At 45.9% G+C, this 24122-nt stretch overlaps 1 protein-coding gene across 15 annotated transcripts in view; it reads right to left on the reverse strand.

Moving 5' to 3' along the window:
* FBRSL1 (fibrosin like 1) overlaps positions 1 to 24122 on the reverse strand; it is a 775633-nt gene that overhangs the window by 551777 nt on the left and 199734 nt on the right. The window contains exon 1 of one of the 15 annotated variants that reach the window (XM_053368560.1): positions 18057 to 18113. The exons of the other annotated variants lie outside the window; for them this stretch is intronic. Within the exon in view, the coding sequence (XP_053224535.1) occupies positions 18057 to 18098 (42 nt within the window). The 5' untranslated portion in view covers positions 18099 to 18113. Of the gene's footprint in view, positions 1 to 18056; positions 18114 to 24122 lie in introns of those variants that run through there. 15 annotated transcript variants of the gene reach the window in all.

Here is a 24122-nt window from a genome sequence, read left to right on the forward strand (position 1 = left end):
ATGCTCTTGTTCTGGGTCTCCTGCATGGAGTAGAAAGCTAGTCTGCTTAGCCTACAAAACTACTCCAACTCTACAAAATTTCAGCCATAAAATATTGCTGCCATTGAAGAAGCATTGAGAAAGACACTGGAGAAGAGGAAGGAGCAAAGACAGAGACCAGAGTGATGCCTATATGTGACTGAAAATCAAAATGGCACCCTGGACCTCCTCCATATTCCCTTATTCACTGCAAGGTGAAGTACCTTGCTTGTCTGTACAACATGCAGCAAACAAAGAAAAAGCCATGATAAACCAGGAGCAGAGCCAGAAAACCACATAGAAGGAGTAGGGAACCCTTTTCAAATGGAGAGCATCATTCACTTCTAGGCAACCTTAAGAGGGCCAAGTACCAGTGGTGGGCCAGAAGCAAACATATAGGGAGCAACCCATGTTCATTTTACCTTTGTACTCAAATCTCTCCCTCCCTCCTGGGCAATCCAGAAGAATGGTCAGAGATCATTCTAATGAGGCAAAAGCACTCAAGGAGGGTAAAAAGGAGGCCCATTGAGGGGTGTGGCCTGGGGAATATCCAAGGGCCAGACAAAGCACCCTAGAGCAGTGTTTCCCAACCTTGGGCCTCCAGCTGTTTTTGGACTACAACTCCCATCATCCCTAGCTAGCAAGACCAGTGGTCAGGGATGATGGGAATTGTAGTTCAAAAACAGCTGGAGGCCCAAGGTTGGGAAACACTGCCCTAGAGGGCAACATTCAGCCTGAGGTTCCCCACCATAAGTCTTCCTAAGCCAATCTCAACACTCAACACCACATTGTATGAGCTCTCTTCAAACATAATAAAATAAAATATCATCAGAAACGCAAGAAGCTATATAATATCTCATCTATGGAACAGAAGTAATGCTATTATCCACAACCTTATCCAGGAACAATGAGAGGATAGTGAACTGCAAAAGGTTGCAAGCATTTTTTATTTTATTTTTTAAAGTACATTAAATGTTCTGCAATTGCCTTTTTGTCTCAGACACAACAGCGACATCTCTATTCAGCCTCTGTACAAACTGGAGGCTGCAACAGAAACTCATTTGTTCATTTCGTGCTCGTTTTTGCACTCTTTAAGTCCATGGAAACCTGAAAGCAAAGAACTGGGAACTAAGATGAAATGCCCTGCTGGCTGCACTATGCTATTTTCTTTCCCCCCAGTTTTTAATTAACAGATCGTTGCACGCATAAGGGGCCACATAGGTTCAGCACCAAAAAAAGAAGAGAAAAAAGAAGGCTTATTTATTTATTTAGGCAGGCACAGCAAAGCTATATACACACTGACATTTTAGAGCGGTTCATTATCACCTACAATGACATTTTATTTTGCTGCAAGCAGCTAATTCGTTTATGCAGCATCTGGTCATATAGCAAAGTGATTTTTTTGGCGAGGGAAACCCCATTCCTCTGCAAGCAAAGCACGGATATAGAAGGCATGGCAAGAACTGTTGTGCAACATGGCTATAAGCTATATAGATCATTTAGACTGCCCATGTATTTGTGTGCAGCATGACAACTTTGCAAACAGAACCAAATGACAACTGGTCAGTTGCAGCTGCTCCTTATTGAATTTGATGGTGGAGAACATCAGATTGAAAACCCGGGTGAGCCGTGAAGCTCCCTTGATGGCTCTAGGCGAGAAATTCACTCTCAGTATGAGTTGCATTGGTCATATCAGTCAGTATGTGTTGTGGTTAGAGAATGAGTGGCTGACCAGGGCCATCTTACCCATAGGCGCTAGGGGTGCAGGGCACCCGGGTGCCGGGCTCTCAGGGGCACCAGGCCAAGAGTCTGGGGCCTGAAAGTTGAGTCCGGGGAAGAGCCCACCCGTCGGTCAGAGCACCGCGGTGGGCTCTTCTGCTGCGGGCGGCTCTGTGGGGGGACGACCGAGCCAGCAAGATGCTGAGGTGGCCGGCCGGCTCCGTCCTCCTGCGTGCCTGGGAATGGGCAACCTGGGGGGAGCGCACCGGGTGGATCTTTGCACCCCGGCGCTGCATATTCTTAAGACAGCCCTGTGTCTGACCTATAAACAGCAAGCCACATCTGGCCACCAAGCTGCAGAAAGTGACCCACCAGCCCACACGGTGGTGGTGTGGGAAGAAATGCTTCCTTTTACTCTTAAAGAGCAGTTAGGAGGCTTATCTCCAATCTCAGCTCTAAGCACCACAACACCAAGCTGGAGATAAAGTCCCACTCCCCGCCTGCTTATTTGGAGGAAAAGGGTTCCTCCAACCCACTGCTGGAGTCAGGAGGGCTGGAGAAGTCACTGGTTAGTCTTAAAAGAGCAAACAGGGGCTTTGGCTCTGTCTCGGTGCCGTGTTGCTTAGCATTTATATATATATATATAAATTTATTTATATGTATATATGTGTATAAGGGACGCGGGTGGCACTGTGGGTTAAACCACAGAGCCTAGGGCTTGCCGATCAGAAGGTCGGCGGTTCGAATCCCCGCGACGGGGTGAGCTCCCGTTGCTCGGTCCCTGCTCCTGCCAACCTAGCAGTTCGAAAGCACGCCAAAGTGCAAGTAGATAAATAGGTACCACTCCGGCAGGAAGGTAAACGGCATTTCCGTGCGCTGCTCTGGTTCACCAGAAGCGGCTTAGTCATGCTGGTCACATGACCCAGAAGTTGTACGCCGGCTCCCTCGGCCAATACAGCGAGATGAGCGCCGCAACCCCAGAGTCGGTCACGACTGGAACTAATGGTCAGGGGTCCCTTTACCTTTATATATATACATATATATATACATATATATATGTGTGTGTGTGTGTGTGTTGTAGTTTGCTCATTCTAACCGACCTCATACAGTTGTTGTGAGAATACAATGTAAAAGAGATAAAATAAACGAAACAACAACAACAATGCCCCCGCTGCCTCCGGTTGGCAGGTGTCAAGTGGCATTTAGACAGATAAAGCAAGCCCGTGATCACAGAGTCTATTGGGCAGCTTTCCTGGTTAAAGATGTATTTATTTGCTTACTTAAATATTTTCAACCTGCTTCTCAGTTTAACACTCTTGAGTCAGCTAATGGCATTTTAGAACAACAGCTCTATTAATGTCACGGCAACCAGAACACAATAAAATGTTAAAAACACTGAAAACAGACTCAACCAGCAGCTGGCAATATCCTCTCCTCCTAAAAGAAGTGTTTATAGTTCCAGAGAGACATCTCCTCTGGGATACTATATTGCAAGGGACTTGAGCAGGGCACCCCATCCCTCTGCCAATGCAGGCTCAGGCAACTAATTGCATTTGGTTCCCCTTCTCCTCCCTGATACGTTCTACAAGGGTAAACCTGAGACTAAGGAGGAGGAAGCTGACAGCAAGGGCCACTCACTGCCCCCCCCCCAATGAATGTAAGAAGACAGGACTGACTGAAGTTGGTAGGCAATGCCTCATTCTCCCTAAAGGACCAGCCTCCGCTGCCATGACTGACCAATGTGTGCTGAAAATGCCCAGGTGAATGGATCAAATAGGAGGTGCATGAGAATGCCCTGCTATCAGAGAAGAACCTATGCAAATGCACACTAGCTGGGTTGTTGCAAGGACAAAATATGATACTAAAAAAATGTATTACATGCTCACCTGGGAGTTCTGGCTGTTGATACTCATACAATGAACTGGGCAGCTTCCCATAGGAGCTTGTCTGATGCAGTCCTATGCTTTCCAGGAATACGACATTTATATATGTACCTTAACTGTGGCTCCATGAGATGTAAAGGGACGTAACTCAAGACCGCAGCTTATTGCAATCTATCAGTATGAAATCATTTTGTTCTTTTTTAATTGGAGGCCCTGGCTTTGAGAGAACCACCCTCCCACCCACCAATAGCTTCTCACAGGTCAGAAATCTCACTGTTTGCTCAGCCCAGGTTTAAACCCTTCCCTAATCTCCTCTGTTTACACAGCTTATTGAGATTCCAGAGCGTGAAGGAGGAGTAATATCCTTGGGGCTTTGCAGAAGCGTGTGCCATGACTATATCTACTTTAGCAGTCCCAATGCACAGTTCATGGCTGGGAGAGTCATGATTTCACTGTCTAACTACAGTGCGCAGACCAGCGCTTTCTGCTTCAGTCATCACATGAGGAAGCTCACAGCATTAAGGCCACATGTATTTGACCAAAGGCTGTAGTGGGAATAGCCACATATTCATTTCCAGAGCGGTTAATTGGAGAAATGGAATTCCAGAGTGGCAGCTAACAGTTGCTGGTTTACAGCCTGCCCTATAAATCGGGGTGAGAAACCTCTAGACGCTCTTAAGACTCCAGCTTGCTCCAGCCAGCAGGTCCAATGGTCAGGGATGCTGAAGTCCAGCCATATCTAGTGCCCATCAATGTTAGGCAAGGAACAATAAAGTCTGAATCTGAACAAGTTTAAATTAGAAGAGATGTACGTATTTCTTCAATGTATAATATAGTCATTAAAGAGTTAAGGAGCGATTATCCAAAATCACAATTTCAGGTGGGCAAACTCAATTTTAAAAGTTGATTATACTGAAAGAAGCTGGGAGAGAGAGAGAGAGAGAGAGAGAGAGAGAGAGAGAGAGAGAGAATATCTGTTTGTGAAAATAGAAGAATAGCTAAATGGGGAATATCACACCTTTGGTCTTTTAAATCTTAGCCATACAGTTCCACTGGAAGAAACCACGTCTCTCCTCTCCCCGCCCTGCAGCACCACAACATTTCCTTAACCCCAGCCTTTACATTTCCACAACGGCAGCTGACATATTCCAGATCAGCCTATGTCTTGCTTTTAAAAACAGTGCGACTTTTGCTCTCTGACCCTGTCAAAATCAGATGCCCTGCTTGATAAACTGACAGCTTTGGGAAGGTTAAGATGTTTGAAGCTGCAAGCAGGCTTGCAGGTGTGCAATACTAAAATACAAAAAGAGATTCAAAGAAACTCTTCTACGCAGAGTTGTTCCTGACAGAGCCATGGCATGAAGCAATTTACTGTTGTGTACAAATCACCAGTGGGGAAGGTCTGGCCATCCAGATGTTGTTGGACTACAACTCCCATCATCCCTGACCATTGGTCATGCTGGCTGCAGCTGATGGGAGTCAGAGTCCAGTGACATCCAGAGGGCCACCTTTTCCTCATCCCTGGGCTTAACACATTTCAATTTAGGACCATTAATTTGGAAGAGGTCAACGCTAACTTGCTTGGATACGACTCCATGTTTGCTTTAAATCAAAAAAATCTGCTTGTGTTTTACACAGCTGTCATAAGGGGATGGGGAGAATGCCTTAAGAAATCGCGCACGCGCACCCCCCCAAAGCAACAGTTAAGCAGCACACAGAGTCACTAACAGAAGCACAAACTATGCACATGGAAACCACTCTCTTAATGCAATCTCATTATATTTATATATAGCAGGAAATAATAGTCAAAAATCCCCACAAACAAGAAAAACAGAAGAGATTCCCTTGTGTGTGTATATATATCCTGGCTGCCACTATCTGTGCTCTGGTAGCAGCTACACTCACCTACTGTAACATGCTCATTGTGGGGCTGCCCTTAAAGACAGTTTGGATTTTCTGCTGGTTGAATACATGACTGCAAGATTAACACAGGCATGCTGGTTTGAACATACCTCACCAGTAATTTTTATAAGGGCACACTGGTTATACCAGTTTGTTTTAGGCTCAATTCAAAGAGCCCTTTATATCCTCCAACAGCTGCTGTTGCATTTCTACACTGATCACGAAGGAAGGGGACTTCCCTCCTCTGACACCTCTTACCTGGGCCCAGAGGTGGGACATGGGTGCTCAGGTCCTCCTCCGCCAGCCCATTCAGCTTGCCAGCATGGAATGTACATGTACTCGCCTGCATGGAATTCCTTGTCGCCCATGGCGACCAGGAGAGTCCTTAAATACAAAGCTGCTTGAAAGCCCTAAGCAAGCTTAGGGCAAGCTACGTAAAGGACAGTCTCCTCTCGTGGAAGCCTGCCTGACCTTTGTAGTAATCTTCTGAGGCTCTTCTCCCCAGGCTTGTGAGGCAAGGCGGGTGGCTGTCAGAGAGGAGCAGGCCTTTTCACTGATGATGAGCCATCCTTGCAATGACCTCCCCAAACAGATTCAGGGGGCACTTTCTCTGCTGACCTTTTGGTGACAAGTTAAAACCTTAAAAAACAAACAGACCTCAAGGCTTTTTAATTGGCTGCTCTGGTGTTTAAATGATGCTCCATGACTGTTCTGCTGCTAGTTTAGTTTAGTTTATTAAGAAAAGGCAGCTTAGCAAAGTAATGCTATAATATTATTACATGTTTAACAGGAAAAATCTTCCAGTATTGGCCAGAGCAAGACCGGAGGTGGTTTGGACGAGGGCGAGGTGTTTTCCAGCAGCCCTCTCTGGGTCCACCAGCCTCCATCATTATGGGAAGTCAGCAGGGGGAAACCCAATACATCTACCCAAACAGCAGGCAGGAGCTATTGGAATCCCCACTGGGGATTCTGCAGCAGCCAGCAGAAAACCCCCAAATGGGACAGGGGCTTGGGGGGGGGTCAGCCCTGCTGGCAGCATGCAACAGCAATGGGCCCAATTCCAGGCCTCTTTGCTGCAAAAAACTGAGAACTGGCACCATGAACAGGTATTTTTCTTCTCCGCCTGCTTCCCGTTCCCTCCTACAATGACCTGGATAAACGGCAGGACTACAGAAGCGGTGGTGACTATGTCCTACCTGTCAGATGGTGGATTGCAATGACTGCCCTCACCAGACAATTAGAAATCATAGAATTATGTGGGTTAAACCACAGAGCCTAGGGCTTGCCGATCAGAAGGTCGGCGGTTCGAATCCCCGCGACGGGGTGAGCTCCCGTTGCTCGGTCCCTGCTCCTGCCAACCTAGCAGTTTGAAAACAGGTCAAAGTGCAAGTAGATAAATAGGTTCCACTCCGGCAGGAAGGTAAACGGTGTTTCCATGTGCTGCTCTGGTTCGCCAGAAGTGGCTTAGTCATGCTGGCCACATGACCCAGAAGCTGTACGCCGGCTCCCTTGGCCAATAAAGCAAGATGAGTGCCGCAACCCCAGAGTTGGCCACGACTGGACCTAATGGTCAGGGGTCCCTTTACCTTTACCCCAAGGGGCATCAAGCCCAACCCCCTGCAATGCATGAATCGTGCCCACAAATGTCACTGGGTGGGCTTGAACCACCAACCTTCTGGTTAACAGCCAGACACACTGACCCATTGCACCACAGGCTCCTGAAAACAAGATTCATGCTACATCTATTTTAACTTGGTACCTTGGTACATATCTATTTTCATTTGGCTCAAAAGGTTCACCCCAAAATAATATGATTTCCCAAAGGGCCGTTGTGCTGCACAAAATATACTTATGTACCCGTAGAAACCTCACCTGCACTGCTAAAGTCTCAGGAAACTTGTTCAGTAAACATATAATTAAAAGGGAAGTGTCCCTGCCAAGTAAGCTTTTGCTATAATAATTCTGGCTATGGAAACTTTCACATTAAAAACTTATAAAGCAGTTCAACTATTCATTTGATTCCAATTCACCTTGGGTATCATTCCTTTCAATAGCAAACTCAAGTGGTGAGTGCCATGGGAAATGGAGGTCCACATAACTACCAAATCCTCCTGTTGCAGCTCAAGCTGTAGGAAACCGACTCAGTGCAGTCCTTGCACAATTCAGCTAAGTCATTGTGCTTTCAATGCTAGGAATAGTGAGTATGACCTAATGCCCCTCCCCATATTTTGTCATCCAATGCAAGCTATTTATTTGATGGGGATGCCAACAATTACCCAAGGCTGCAATGAGAACCACTGAATCAGAGATGGGGAGCGTGCGGCTCTTCTTGTGTTGTTGAAACTTCAACTTCCCTCATCCCTGTCCCTTTGCCATGCTGGCTGGGACTGATGGGAATTGAAGTCCAAAGGCACCTGGAAGGTCGCAGGTTCCTCATCGCTGCCCTGAAGGCTCATATGGCATCTCTGATCTATAAGAATATTGGGATTTCTCATTCGTTCCACTAATTACAGGCAAGTGAGAGGAGCTAAGGAGGGATGCTGACTGAGTGTATAAGAAAAGAGATATATATTCTGGGGAAGCCTAAAAGAGAAGGGGGGGTACATTTCCCCAGCTACATTCCCCAGATCTCTCCAGAGAGAGATTTCTTATAAATCCGCTGCTGTAGCAGCTGCATATACTCCTCCTCCTTTCCCCCCCTCTTTTCTCTTGCTCATTTTCCATTCCCAGGTCTCCCAGTAGGCTCTCACAGCTTGCAAGCACCTCACTGCAGGGCGATTGCTCACATCTCCTGCACTGCCTCCTGACAGGCGCTCCACACGGCTATTAAAACTCCCACAGGTGCCGGCTGTCCGTCAGAAAGGAAATGATCCCACTTTAAGCCATCAGTATTTCCTCTGGTGATGGCAGTAAATGCCCGGCGAGCGCTCGCAGAATTACTGACAGCGGAAAAGCGTGTCAGGGAGCAAGGGAGCTTAAATGATTGAAGGTGAGGCAGGGCGCCTTTTGCAGGTAGATGAAATGAAGCATATTGCCAGACCCAACCTGCCTGGCTTTGGCTGTCTGCGTGGAAGCTGAGAGACAGAGAGATCTTCATTCAACTAGACACCAGAAGGCCAAGCCTGCCTATCTATTGATAGCATGTTCACTTTTTTAAAAAAGGATGCTTTGGGTTGGAGCTCTTTTTAAAGCAGGGGCTCAGAGATCAGCTGGACCAGTTCTGCAGATACAGAAAGGTAGCCGTGTTGGTCTGCCATAGTCAAAACAAGAATTTTTTTTTCTTTCCAGTAGCACCTTAAAGACCAACTAAGTTAGTTCTTGGTATGAGCTTTCGTGTGCATGCACACTTCTTCAGATACACGAAAGCTCATACCAAGAACTAACTTAGTTGGTCTTTAAGGTGCTACTGGAAAGAATTTTTTTTTTTTTCAGTTCTGCAGAGTGTATAAAGAGAAACCAGTGCAGTTATTCACAACGGTGGTGCTGCTTGGTACTGGGTTCAACTGGGAAGGGCTGCTGAGCATCTGCTTTGCATGCCGAAGGTCCCAGATTCAATTCCAGGCATCACCATGTAGGGCTCAGGGATGTTCCCTGCCTGGAACCCCCCTAGAGAGCTGCTGCCAGTCAGCACTGAAGCAGATGGACCTATAAGGAAGCTTCCTATATTCCGCTTGATACCTCCCTACAGCCTGAAGCAGAAGGGAAAAGAGAATGGGAACCTGTGGCTTGCTAACAGGTCTTATCTTAGCCAGCCACAGCCTCCAGGCCCAGCACCCACACACAGAATCCATGGGTGGGTACCCAGCCTTCTAACTCTTGTGACCAAGTGGACAGGCAGAGAGGGATGGACAGACTGAGGCTGAAAGACAGCGGCATTGTCCAAAGCTACCTAGTAGTGGGTGAGATCTGAACTGGGAGTCCTAGGTGTGTGCATCACAGGGTTCTTCTACAGCAGGGATGGAGATGCGGCTGAGCACACATCAACCCCAGACCAACGTGGCCAATGAACACAGATGACGGTTCTCCACTCTTGCTCTACAGCTTATAGATGCCATAGCGCTCCCAGATAGAAGGGCCCCGGCACCAAAACAGCAAGCTCCACTGTCTGCTGCCTCTACAATTATGCTAACATCATCCAAGGGCGCTAAACAAAAGGCTCTCAGTCGCTTCTTGACCTCTCTTCTGAGACGGTCAACAATGGTGCTAAACAGCATCCGCCCCAATTCTGGAGTTCATCCACTGTAAATTTGGGCCTATAGCCAGCATCAGCTTGTTGGTAATGAACAGATGAAGAGGTGAAGAGCATCACTTATGCAGGGGCTTCTCTCTGGGGCAGCTCAGTTGGTACAGCATGAGGCTCTTAATCTCAGGGTTGTGGGTTCAAGTCCCACATTGGGCAAAAGATTCCTGCATTGCTGGGGGCTGGACTAGATGACCCTCATAGTTCCTTCCAACTCGACAATTCTATGAATCTATAAATCCAGGAGCAGCAGGAGCCTTGCTTCCAATCTGTAATACCATCCACTTACTCCTTTACTTGTAAGAAATGAGAACATATAACCTCATGGTGCAGCCCAAGTTTTATTTATTTTCATTTCTATCCTGTTTTTCTTTCAACGAGCCCAAGGCGGCATTGCATGGTTCTTCCCAGTCATTTTTTATCTTCACAATAACTCTGTGAGGTAGCTTAGGCTGAGAGGTAATAACTTGTTCAAGTGGGGATTTGAATTCAGGTCTCTGCAACCTGCTAATCACTACACCACCGTGGATTTGCACGTGAGAAGGTCCTGGGAACAATCCTTATTCCTCTCCAGTTAAAAAGGATCTCACACAGCAGGCTTGGAAAAATCTTTGCCTGGTGCTTTGAAGAAGAGCTAGGCAGACTAGGCACTACTAGGACAGAAAGATCTGGTCGGACTCATTACAGAAGGAGCTTCACTTGTTCAATGTTTTCATTTATTTACAGTGGTGCCTCGCAAGACGAAAAGAATCCGTTCCGCGATTCTCTTCGTCTAGCGGTTTTTTCATCTTGCGAAGCAACCCCATTAGCGGCTAAGAGGATTAGCGGTTTAGTGGCTTAGCGGCTATTAAAGGATTAGCGGCTAAGCTGCTAAAAGGCTATTAGTGGCTTAGCGGCTTAGAAAAAGGGGGGGAAAGCGGAAAAAAATGGCGAGACTCGCAAGACGTTTTCGTCTTGCGAAGCAAGCCCATAGGGAAATTCATCTTGCGAAGCAACTCAAAAACGGAAAACCCTTTCGTCTAGCGGGTTTTCCGTCTTGCGAGGCATTCGTCTTGTGGGGCACCACTGTATTTGCAATTACATTTTTAGGGTGCTGTCCCACGCAAGAGTCCTTCAACACAACTAAGATGAACAGAAAACCCAAAATCTGAATATATACTGAAGCTACCTTAAAAAATGAAGCAGTAAACCCAGGCAAGCAACATGTAATTCAAGACCTGCAGGTCCAACAAAAATGAAAGAGTTTGCAGAGTGCCTCAAGGCCTGTAAGCATGAGGGCTGGATGGATCCCAGGGAGAAGAACTTCTAGAACCTAGGTTCCACTACCAAAGGATTATCACCTATGGCAAATTAGGTTTTTGCTGAACATCTCAAGAAGTGGGCAGATTTGTACAGGAGAAGGTTGGTCCAAACAAGGGAGGTGCCAGTTTCACTAAATAATGGAGCCCTCTGTTCTGTTTTCAAGAGTAGAGATGGGAAAGCTGTGGAGCTCTAGATGTTCTCGTGACTCTAACTCCCATCATCCCCAGCCAGAATAGCCAGTTGCTAGGGATGATGGGAGTTTTGGTTACCTAGAGTTACCTAGTTCCCCGCCCCCTGCAATGCAGGAGTTGCAGCTAAAGAATCCCAGACAAATTGGCCTCCCAACCTCTGTAGAAAAACTTTCAATGAAGGCAAACCCTTCCAAGACTCTCAGTTCCACTGTCAAAAACATCTCTGTCAGGAGGTTATTTCTAATGTTTAGTCAGAATCTCTTCTCTTTGTGATTTGAATTCACTGGTTCAGGTCCTAGGCCCTCTGGAGCAGCAGAAAAGTTGGTGCCAGAAAGATAAAAGACATGCAATGGGGGCATTTCAATGGATAAGCGCCGCAACACTAAAGGTCTGACTCCTACATTGCACAGAATGGGCCTCCTGTTAAGATGGTATCTGCAGGAAGTTATCAGCTGTACAGAGCAGTGATGGGTTGGGTATATATGGGGTCAGACTATCTTTTAGGTATCCTGGTCCCAAGCTGCATGGAGTTTTATACACAAACACCACAGCTGGAACTTTGCCCAGTAGCTGTGACAGAAGAGCCTGCAGAGGTATGCTGAGCGAGTCCTGCCTTGGCAACACTTTCCCGCACCCGTCTCCTGAAGCACTTTTAGTGCTAAGTACATATTACATAAAGTTACATTCAGTATGAATTCAGAAACTTATGATTATGTCCCTCTGTGTGCCTCTTTAAACAACTCTGCGTCATTCAACTAAAAGGTACAAATGGCACGACAATTTATTATCTCGCCACATTAAACAGTCAGGAGGGCTGCTGCCTTCCATTTATTTTTAGAGTTTTCCTTTTTAAAATGCAGCCATGAAATACAATAATTCCCCGAAGAATGCATCACATACGGGCACAAAGTCAAACCTCTCACAATGAAGGCTGCTTTATTGCTCCAACAGTTCCCTGGACTGTAACAAGAGACCATACACCTTGATGTAAGGGGCGGCAAATTATATTATATAAAACACGCATACAGACACACTCATGTAACGCTGCAGCTCATTTATCTACATGGAACTATGTGGGGAGGCAGGAAAAGCAAAACAAAGAGAACACGCCAAGACAAAGAGCTGGGAGATGAGATGGGAGCAAAAGAATAAAAGGCAGGTAGAGAGCCAGGGATGCGGGAGAAATTTGATTCAGTTCCCTTTTAAAGGCAAACCTACAGCTGGAAGTTTGGGCACAACTTGGCTTGCAGAAGAGAATTCTGCATAGAGTTAAGACAGATAGAGCTAGGAACCATCCCCGTACCTTCATCTTTATGCTGACTTCTCTATCATTTTGTTGTTTAGAGCAGGGGTCAGCAACCTTTTTCAGCAGGGGCCGGTCCACTGTCCCCCAGACCTTGTGGGGGGCCAGACTATATTTTTTTTGGGGGGGGGGTAATGAACAAATTTCTATGCCCCACAAATAACCCAGAGATGCATTTTAAATAAAAGCACACATTCTACTCATGTAAAAACACCAGGCGGGCCCCACAAATCACCCAGAAATGCATTTTAAATAAAAGGACACATTCTACTCATGTAAAACCACGCTGATTCCCGGACAGTCCGCAGGCCGGATTGAGAAGGCCATTGGGCCGCATCCGGCCCACAGACCTTAGTTTGCATACCCCTGGTTTAGACTGATACACCTTAGGTGGTATCCTGCTTACAACTCCTTCTCCTCTCTTGGACCTCAAGATGAGAGATTACACTGGAGCTATCCTCTGAGAACAAAGGAACAAAGGACTGCCCTTGTCTTCTCAAGATTAGTTAGGCTAGAGCTGGAAATTTTTCTATGTGCTTCCTACATTAAATGTGGGCTTGAAAATTTTCCAAAATGCAACATTTTCCAGTGCTTTATTTTTCCATGGAAAATGCTCTGTTTCCTAAGTTCATTAGTAACAGGGGATGGATGCCAACTGCAAAGGCAATTATTAGGCATGCTTGGCAGTTTTAAAGTTTTTAGCTTTGTTTACTAAATACAAGTAAAACAAACATGCTAAATTTAATCACTCTAGAACATTTTCTGTTGCAAACTGATTCTCCCCCCTCTGCCCAATATGCAAACTAGCCTAATCTGCATAGGAAAAATTTCCAGTACAATTTTTCTCTTCCCCCAGAGAACTCACTTCGTTGGCAATATGCTGATGACACACAGCTCTACTTCTCCTTTACATCTGCAGCTGTTGCAGTGGATGTGCTGGACCAAAGTTTGGAAACTTCGGCTGGTGCAAAATTCAGCATCCAGGTTGCTCACCAGGGCAAGATGGTTTTGAGCCTATAATGCTAATTCTGGCCTGACTGCACTGGCTGCCAATTAGTTTCTGGGCCCAATTCAAAGTGCTTGTTTGACCTATAAAGCCTTAAACGGCAAGTATGGCTGGGAGAGACTCCTGCCTGATACTCTGAAGAACCACTGCAAGTCAGGGTAGACAGCGGTACCTCAAGGACCCCATATTAATTGACCCAGACCCTGAGTTCCTCATCTGAGGCCCTTTTTTGTGTGCCTCATCTGTGATATTTCTGGAGGGTAGAAACACAAATACAGGCCTTTTCTGTGGTGACTCCCTATTTGTGGAATGATCTCTCTAGGGAGGCTCACTTGGCACCTTCATTACAGATCTTTAGGTGCCAGGCAAAAACATTCCTCTTCTCCCAGGCCTTTGGCTAATTAAACAATCTATGGCATTTTAAACTGTTTGTGGGGTATTGTTTTTGTTTGTTACTATGGTATATATTTTTGTAAATTGATATTGCAATCTGCCCTGTGATTCTCAGATGAGGGGTGGTATAGAAATTAATAATAATATTTATTATTATTTATGAGGATGAGGGACTTTGTATCCCTTGAATGGATCTGGCCTTGGCTTGGCTTCACAAACTTGCCGTAACTCCCATTAATGTGTATTCTGCACTGTTCCAGCTCTCTACCCTCTTATTAGCCCAAAGGTAGGCAAAAAGAGCAGTAAGGTTAACAGTACTGACTCAGGTTAGAGGGTGGAGTGGAGGGGTTCAAGAGAATTGTGATACCATACAGGACAATTTCCCCAGTTTCACATTTTGTCTAGGTGTCAGGTGGTCAGTGGCAGAGCACACACTTTACATGCAGAAAGCCCCAGGTTCAGTCCCTGGCAAGTTCAATCCAGGTAACACAGAGACAGGTCCTGTCTGAAACCCCAGAGAGCCACTAGGGGAATGGCTGTAGCTCAGTGGTAAAACATCTGCTTTGCAAACAGAACGCCCCAGGTTCAATCTGTGGCACCACCAAGTAGGACTGGGAGAGACTCCTTGTCTAAACCCCGAAGAGCCACTGCCAGCCAGGGTAGACCATACCAAGTTAAATGGACAGGACAAATCCAGTTCCTATTATGATGCTCTTCCTGCTGATCTGCCACCTCTTCCTAGATGAAGCATTGACTTGCTAACGTTCAGAATGAGAGCAGACCAAGACTTGATACCCAACAGTCTCAAAATGGCAGCCCTCTGTTTCGTTCACCCCTAAGCAACATTTGGCTAACTTTGCCATTTTGTTTTCCCGACCCCAGCTGTTACTTAGCAAAAACTCTGCGCTGAGCATTGATCTAGTTTTGCCCAGACGATGTCACAGTGGCTGTGTGGGCAGGTTATGACTTGGAAACAGGGTGTGATGGCAGATAGCATCGTCGTGAGAATTCCCTGGCTCAGAACCTCCGACAGAGAAAAGGAAACGTAATGTTTCGCAGCTATATCAGTTTCTGCCTACCCATTGCAGGTGCTATTCTCTTACAGAGTTGTTAGCACACTGCCTTTTAATAAGACAGCACACATTCAATAGGAAAGCACTGAGGGTCATTAGCAGATTACCAGTTGTTTACCAGACATCCATTTCAAGCTATGTGATTTTAGAACTGCTATGTAAGTGTCCACAGGCGCCCAGCTGTTATCTTGACATCCAAAGATGGGCACAGGGCAAGGTTCTGCTTGCTCTCGCTCTCTCCTTTAGGACTCCGCTGTCATTTAAAAAGCCTTGCATGCTGCATCCAGTAACCCAAACCATCTATTAAATTCTATTTACACTTACACTGCTTCTAAAAACTGTTTATTAGCACACCGGGGAGGACTAAGGGAAAATCTTCTTTGCCAAAGGAGACCGACAATTTTAGAGAAAGCAAGCAGAGGTTATTCTTTTCAGAGTGGCAAAGCTGCCATGCAGTTGCTGTTTCTCTCTCTTCTCTCTCTTTCTCTCCCCGCCCCCCGCCCCACCCCAAGCCAGGCTTAATCTCGAATCACTGATTTACAAGAGCGTCTCTCTCAAGAAGAACAACTGTGTCTCATTAACACCACGCCAGCTGGTGCCATGTATAGCTTTCAGTCCCAATTTTGCCTAAGTGCTTCATAGATGCTTAACGTTTCGTTGGCAATGTCTGGCCAAAATCACAATCTTTAATTAGGGAATTAAAGATTGTGATTTTGGCCAGACATCTCCCACGAAATAGGGTGTGTGTGTTTGCGTATAAGGACTCCATTCTCCACCTGAGAATGTCTTGTGTTACACAAACTCCCAGGGCCATGCAAGATGGACCAGATCCAGATATAGGATTGCATTGAGAAGTTGCAACAGAAGGCCCCTGAAAAATGGTATAGCCACTAGCAACGGGCTACATTTTCCGTGGCAGCAGGAAGACGTCTTTGTATGTCAAGTTCACTAGAATCCCAATGTAAAAGCACAGTATTATGGGCTGATGCACTGAGCAGAGAATGCGTTACCTGATGACTCTGGGCCAGGCTTTCTCAACCTCGGCCCTCCAGATGTTTTGAGACTACAATTCCCATCATCCTTGACCACTGGTCCTGCTACCTAGGGATCTTGGGAGTTGTAGGCCAAAAACATCTCAAACAAGTTGAGGAAGCCAACCGCTAAAAGCAGGGTGGGTAGGAGGAGATAGAAAACCACCTACCCTCTCCCGGGCTTGTTTGAGGAAGTGTAAGATACAAGTGTACTAAATAATCAAAATATGCAACCACTGAGAAACTGGCCTTTGCCAACACCAGTACATACTTCATGCAAGGTTCTGCTTGAAGACCCTAAATATCAAAAGACAATTTCACAACGACTCTGAGCAGGGATTTCAGTGTGGCTGCTCTACCTGTTTGGTGAAACCTTTGCGGAATGGCAGGAACCTGCTATTTGTTCTTTCTGGAAACAGTTGAAGACATTTTCGTTTGGGCAACCTCTTGCAGCTGGACGAAAAGGCCTCAGCTGTTAATTTTTTATTGCTTTAAAAATCTATCATTAGGTCTTTTTGCACTGCTTTAGAAACTATGTTTAGTTATTTTATGGTATATTTGGAAATCGCCTCAAGACTCATGTGATATAAGGATGATTTACAGTATACATGAAGAAGAAGAAGAAGAATTATCGACAGCTTTCCTTTTGATTCTCTATCCCATTTGTGTCCTGCCCTACCTTCAGGGTGGCAAATGTGGGGTTAATTATATCACTCAATTATGTAATCCTTTAAAAAATCCTTTAAAAAACAACACTTACACTCCTGTAAGGAAGGGATGGGGAACTTTGTTTCCTCAAAGTATTGTTCAACTTCAACCACCATCAGCCTCAGCCAGCAAGGCCAATGTTCAGGGATGATGGGAGTTGTAGTCCCATAAAAGTCAGAGGACCAGAGGTCCCTCATTCCTGTGGTAAGTGAAGCTGAGCTTCTCACAGGCAGTATGCCTCTGAATACCACTTGCTGGGAATCACAGGTAGGGAGAGCACTGTCACAGAATCATAACCCCGTAGAATTGGAATTGGAAGGTACCCCAAGGGTCATCTAGTCCAACCCCCTGCAATGCAGGAATCTCAGCTAAAGCATCCATGACAGATGGCCACCCAACCTCTGCTTACAAACCTCCAAGGAAGGAGAATCGGCCACCTTCTGAGGGAGTTCGTTCCATTGTCAAACAGCTCTTATTATCAGAAAGTTGTCCCCCCCCCCCCGTCTGATGTTTAATTAGAATCTCCTTTCATGTAACTTGAATCTATTGGTTCAGGTCCTAAACTCAAGAGCAGGAGGAAACCAGCTTGCCCCATCCTCCATGTGACAGCCCTTTAGATATTTGGAGATGGTTAATATCCTATGAATTCTCAGCCTCCTCTTTTCCAGGCTAAACATACCCAATTCCCTCAGCTGTTCCTCGTAAGGCTTGGTTTCCAGACCCTTGATCATCTTGGTTGTCCTCCTCTGCACGTGTTCCAGCTTGTCAATATCCTTTTTGAACTGTGGCACCCAGAACTGGACCAGAGAATAAATGACCGCTGGGAGGAGCGCAGAGAGAAGAAACGCCATGGTGCATCTGCAGCAGCGCAACTTCATCTGCCCCAGCTGCAACAAAACATGTCTCTGTCTCTACAGCCGGCGCTGCAACCTTCCTACGGCTTGCCTTCACCCCCAAAAGGCACACTCCTGCATTGTCTCCCGAGACAGTCGGATGCTGATACACACACACACACACACACACACACACACACACACACACAGTTCTAACTCTACCAGTTGTTTTTCAGTAGTTCTTATTTTTATCTGCAAGCTGTCTTGAGTCCCACCAAGGGAAAATGGTGGGATATAATAAACAACAACAACAACAACAACAACAACAACAACAACAACAGGGATGGGGAAGCATCACAATTTGGGGGATGGAGTCCGTGGCTCAGGTCCACATACACACACCAAAAAAACCCCTCAAACCTCCAAACCCCTTCACACAAGGAACACCACTTACCACAAAACCGTGGAGGGCTTTTTCATTGCCCCATTCTGACATTCTTGGGGAGCAGAATGCAGGTGCTCAGGAGGACCCACATCGCAACCACCAGCACACCAACTGCCTTTGGAGAGCGCATTAGCCCTCTTAAACACCTTTAACCTTATGTGAATAACGAGCTCTTTCTCTTGCTCTCTCTCTCTCTCTCTGCCTGCCCGGGCCTGATGAGGTGGTGGTATTATTATTATTATTATTATTATTATTATTATTAAAAAATCACCTCAAGGAGGGCAAATGAAATTGGGAAATAATAATAGTAATAATAAACTTGCCCAAGTTTGCCTCTCCAGATTGGCAGTCCAAGGAGAATCTCCGTAAGTGGGCCCAGCAGGCCTTCCTTCTCCAATCTCCATCTCGGCTGAGCCTGTTGCTAAGCAACTAAGTGGGCCTTATCTGGCAAATGCATCCCTCCCTTTGCTAACAGGCTAGGAGAGCTGGCTTGAGTATTTCCAAGTGCAGGTTCCTCCCCCTCCTCCCAGGACAACGCTTCTAATTTCTGTGAATCTTAATCACTTGACGCACAAGGAGCCACCAACTTCCGAGTGGACACTGGGGCGCAATGATTACAACTGGGAGGAGAGAGAAGGCTGGGGAGAGAGGAGCCCGGCGGTTCCAAACAATAAAAAATAAACCCTGCAAAAGCAGAGGAGGAGGAGGAGGAGAAGGGGGGGTCGGGCCTGTGTCGGGGTCAAATATGGAGAGATTAAAGGATCCCTTTGAACAAGGGAAGTTTATAGAGCTGCTTTAAATGGAGATAGAGGGCATCAGGGATAGAATCAGAGGGTATCTATGAACGATTGGCCAGGGGCCATGTAAACACGAAGGCTTGTGAGTACAAATACCACCATGCACTGTGAAGTTCAAAGGAGCGCCTCTGCTTTATCAGCAGCCAGAGACTATGCTCTTAAAGTCTTAAACACACACACCAAGGCCAACTTTTCTTTTTAAAGCCAGCCTGCTCTTTGTAAGCAGAGAGGAGAGAGAGGCTGGAGGCAGCATGATAAATACATGAATCAAAAGGTATTTCCTTCCTCTCATCCCCTCCCCTTTCCCAACAGAACCTCAAACTAGACTTTAATCTGTCGCTTAACAGGGGAGGAGGTTTGTGGGCTTTTATCGCTGCTTCTTCTTCTTGTTAGAGGACCAAAGGAAGGAAACTGCAAGATTAGGAAGGGACGCAACAGGGTAGACCAGAGACAGCCAACGTGTTGCCTTCCAGGTGGTTATTGGACTACAACTCCCATAATCCTTGGCCCCTGGCCATGATGACTAGGGTGGAAGGGAACTGTAGTCTAAGATACAGGCAATACAGTGGGTACTCTTGAGAAAGCCCCATCGGAGTGCCTGCAAAGAACTAGGTGGTATATCTAAAGGGAAAATGGGGCACATGCCCTGTCCTCAGGTTTACAGCCTAAAGAGCAGCTCAACCCTATGCATATGTGTTCAGAAACAAGTCTCACCAAACTCTGTGGCCCAAAAAGGAAGGTGAGGAGAGAGGAAATCAGGTTATAACTGCACTATACATTTAAAGCAGTGTCATGCCACTGTAAACAGTCATGGCTTCACCCAAAGAATCCTGGGAGCTGTAGTTTGTTAAGGGTGCTCAGAGTCGGTAGAAGACACTTCTCGCAGAGTTACAGTTCACAGCATTCCCTGGGAAGAGGGATTGATGGTTATATTAAACTGCTCTGGGACTTGCAGATCTGCAAGTTGAAAGTGGTATGCTGCAAAGGTGAACTCAGTTAAATGGAAGAGTGAAGAGGCAAGTCTTTTTTTTTATCAGATGCACCAGCAGAAGGAGCGGAAGAAATGCACTCCAATGATAGGGAGCTATGCTGGTGAACTTCAGGAAAATTAGGCTACAGTTGTCTTGTATACCTGGAAGAAAGTCCCATTGAACTCAACTTCTGAGTGGAGACATATAAAACTGTACCATGAGAAAGTAACTTAGGGCTTAAGACAGGCATGATGTCCAAAGTCTGTTTTAGGGGCCTAATCCGGCCCGCCATTCAATTTAATCTGACCCCATAGCAGTATATGTCCTGGGGTAAAATCCTTAAAATCCTTCAGTTTTAAAAAAAGCTCAACAACTTTGGGGTTAAATCCTAAAAATAAAGTTAAACAACTTCAATCCTAAAAAAAAGTTAACAACTTTGGTCAGCCCTTTGGTCAGCCCTCCATTTCATCAAATCTGGGCCCTCTTTGAAAAAAGTTTGGACACCACTGTTAAGGAGAGTAAAAGAACCAGGGAGGTGAAGACAGCATGAAGGAACATAGAGAAAAGAACCTGGGCAGAAAGATATGCAGTACCAAGAGGGTGAGCAAACATGAAAGTCCATATAATATGAATCAAGATGCCAATGTAGAGAGCAGGAAAGTAGTCTGGCAGTGATAGCTGGTCCCCATTGATTGTAGTAGGACAGAAAGCAAGGAACCCAACAGTAGGTGGCACTAGTGACATTGACAGACAGAGCCAACTAATTCTAGTTTTGCCCCTATCCTCCTCCCTGCTGAGTTCTACAAGGGTAAAACTGAGACTAAGGAGGAGGAAGCTGACAGGCAGGGCTACCTCCTAGACAGGTTGGTGACGGCTAGCTGCAGTGCCCCATTTGCCCTAATGGACCAGCCACCACTGCTTTCTGACCATGTACAATGAACTGGCGGCACAGTTTGTATGCCCCAAACCATACTTCTAGTTACAGGTAGGTAGCTGTGCTGGTCTGCTATAGTTGAAACAAAATAAAAATATGCATGCACAGTTCTTGGTATCTGAAGAAGTGTGCATTCACACGAAAGCTCATACCAATAACAAACTTAGTTGGTCTCTAAGGTGCTACTGGAAGGATTTTTAAAATTTTGTTTCCAAACCATACTGTTACCTATGCACTTATAATTTCCTATACAGCGAGTGCTTTGATTATTATTTCTATGGAAGGGTATTCCATTATGTGAAATGACACATGCAGTCTAAATCAGTGCAGCCCAGACTCAAGCCTTAATGGGAACTTGATCACAAGTTCCACAATCCCTGAACATTGTTGTTTTGCTGTCTGATGAACATAAAGGTAAAGGTAAAGGGACCCCTAACCATTAGGTCCAGTCGTGACCGACTCTGAGGTTGCGGCGCTCATCTCACTTTATTGGCTAAGGGAGCCGGCGTACAGCTTCCAGGTCATGTGGCCAGCATGACTAAGCAGCTTCTGGCGAACCAGAGCAGCACATGGAAACGCCGTTTACCTTCCCGCCGGAGCGGTACCTATTTATCTACTTGCACTTTGACGTGCTTTCGAACTGCTAGGTTGGCAGGAGCAGGGACCGAACAACGGGAGCTCACCCCATCGCGGGGATTCGAACCGCCAACCTTCTGATTGGCAAGTCCTAGGCTCAGTGGTTTAACCCACAGCGCCACCTGTGTCCCTTTTAACTTCCCTGATTAACATAGGGGAAGGTCATTTCCCTATTTGTCCCCTGTCTGAGGATTCTGTTACAGAGAGGGGGAAACACTGCAACTTTCTTCCTCTCAATGTTTGGGGGAAAGGCTGCAGCTTTTGCGTGTGGAAGATTCCAGATTCAGTCCCCGGCATCTCCAGGTAGGGCTGAGAGAGATCACTGTCCAAAATCCTGGACAGTCACTGTCAAGTCAGCGTAAATAATGCAAAGCAATGTGAGCCGATGGTTTGACTCGGTATAAGGCAGCTTTCTATGTTCCTATTTCCCGTTAACGTCTCCTTCGGATTGTAAGGCGAGTGTTCTGGAAAAAGGGAATTTCTGTTTCTGTTCTCTGTTGATGCATGGAACAGCAGCAATGAATACTAAAGCACAAAGGCATGCCAAAACACAGAACTGGCTTGTTCTCAGGAGGATAGTATGCAAACAAAGGACAAAGTGTTCTCCTTCTCCAAGATTCGGGAGGGTGCAAGCTCCTTCTACTGATAGCCACACATAGGGCAAATCCAAGCTCGAACAACGCCACAAACGCAAAGCAACTCCAAAAATAAGTGACAGGAAAGGGAAGGCGCATTCTGGACAAATTTCTCCATTAGCGTTGAGGCAGCCAACATATTTAAGCTTGCTAATAACAATGCTGTGGCTAGAATCGGAGCCCAGGACTCGGTACATGGTCACAGCTGGTATTTAAATTATGAGAAGGACCGTTGTAAAATAGATTCCAGTAAATTGTTTTGCTCATATAATGAGCAAGTTTACTATGTGTGTGACTTGTAGTCTGTTTTAGGAAAACAGTATGGTTTTAGGTTAACAATATGGTTTTGGGGTAAACAATATGGTGGGGGGGGGAGCTAGTAAAATCCAGATTTTGAAAGGCTTTTGCTGTTGTAGTCTGTCATGGTTCTGCCCATCAGAACTCTCAACATTGGCCTGCCAGGTTTTGGGTGCCTCTGCCCCCCACCCCAAGCTATGGTTTTGTTGTCGGACGGCCTACTATGATGCACGGCTTGTGAGCATGTGGTGTAGTGGTTAGTGTGTTAGGTTAGGATTTGGGAGACCAGGGTTCAAATCCCCACCCAGCCATGGGGCTCACAGGATGACCTTGGGCCAGTCAGTGTTTCTCAGCCTAACTTACACCACAGGATTATTGTTAATGGGGGGGGGGGGCATGCAATCAACCTTACTTGGAGGAAAAGTGGAATCAAACACAGGGATGATGATAACGCAGATGCAGAAGGTGCTACTGTGATTTCAGCCCAGGTACACCACCCACAGTGCCAATATAGATATATATTTATGCAATATATATGATACACACACACATATGCAAATTCAAAAGAACACAAGGAGGAAAAACCACAAACAAACAAGAATCAACACTGGCACTATCATATAAAAGCTAGCCCCCTCAAAAGTCTAAATGCTAGCTAAAACTGATCAATCTCGGACAGTTTAAAATTAGACATGTTAAAATAACATGAAAAGTGTAGATGTAGGGAGTATACAATACCCTCCAACATTTCTCTGATGAAAATAGGGACATCCTATTCTATTATTATTATTATTATTATTATTATTATTATTAATACTCCACCCATCTGACTGGGTCGCCCCAGCCACTGCAGACAGCTTTCAACATATATACAAACATGATAAAACAGTAAACATTAAAAGCTTCCCTATACAGGGCTGCCTTCAGATGTCTTCTAAAGGTTGTCTTATTTCTTTGCCCTGGGGGATCACATAATTCCATACCCTCTAACATTTCTCTGATAAAAATAGGAAAATCCTAAGGAAAAACGAGACATTCCAGGATCAAATCAGAAACCAGGATGGTTTCTTTAAATTTGGGACTGTGCCTGGAAAATAGGGACACTTGGAGGGTCTGGTATATAAAGGTATTTGCCTGGAAAGTAGGTGCCAGGCAGGTCAAACTCTTCAGGGAGATCATTCCTTCAAGGGGACACCGGCGCCATTTGCAATCCCTGCCCCTTTTGTTGCCTTCAGAATGAAGCAGCTCAGGGGAGGAACGGCCAAAGGGCATCACTGCCAGTCAGAGCAGACAGTACTGTACTGTGCTCAGGAGATAAAGAGTCTGCGTCTGTATGAGGTAACTTAATGAGTCTGAGGACTGCCACCTTTTGCAGAAAAGGGGAGAAGATGTTAGGTGGTGGTGGTGGGGAAAGCTGAAGAAGAAACGGAGGAGCAGGTCTCTTTAACACCTGGAGCATAATAAAACTATTCACTGTGGTTGTTTAGTTGCATACGCGAGCCTTGGCGCCAATACTTTCTGGCAGGGTCGCTCTGATATCCAAACTCCTGCTATTGTGGCGCAGTGAAATAAGGAAGCTGGAATGCACTTAACAAGAAGCAGCTACCGAATTTCTCTTAAGCCAGCCTCTGAAGGGAACGTTTGTGCAGCCTGTAACATACACCCCAAGGGAAAGCCTATTAGCTGCACTCTCGTATTAATGCCGCACAAGATGAAGCAATCTGGACTTTTCCCAACGAGAGGGAAAGGGAGCAGTGCCTGTCTTTTGAAATCAAATCCCCCTGCCATGCAAAGCACGGTTTTTA

The sequence above is a fragment of the Podarcis raffonei genome, chromosome 16 (genome assembly GCF_027172205.1).
Source record: "Podarcis raffonei isolate rPodRaf1 chromosome 16, rPodRaf1.pri, whole genome shotgun sequence".
Taxonomy (NCBI): domain Eukaryota; kingdom Metazoa; phylum Chordata; class Lepidosauria; order Squamata; family Lacertidae; genus Podarcis; species Podarcis raffonei.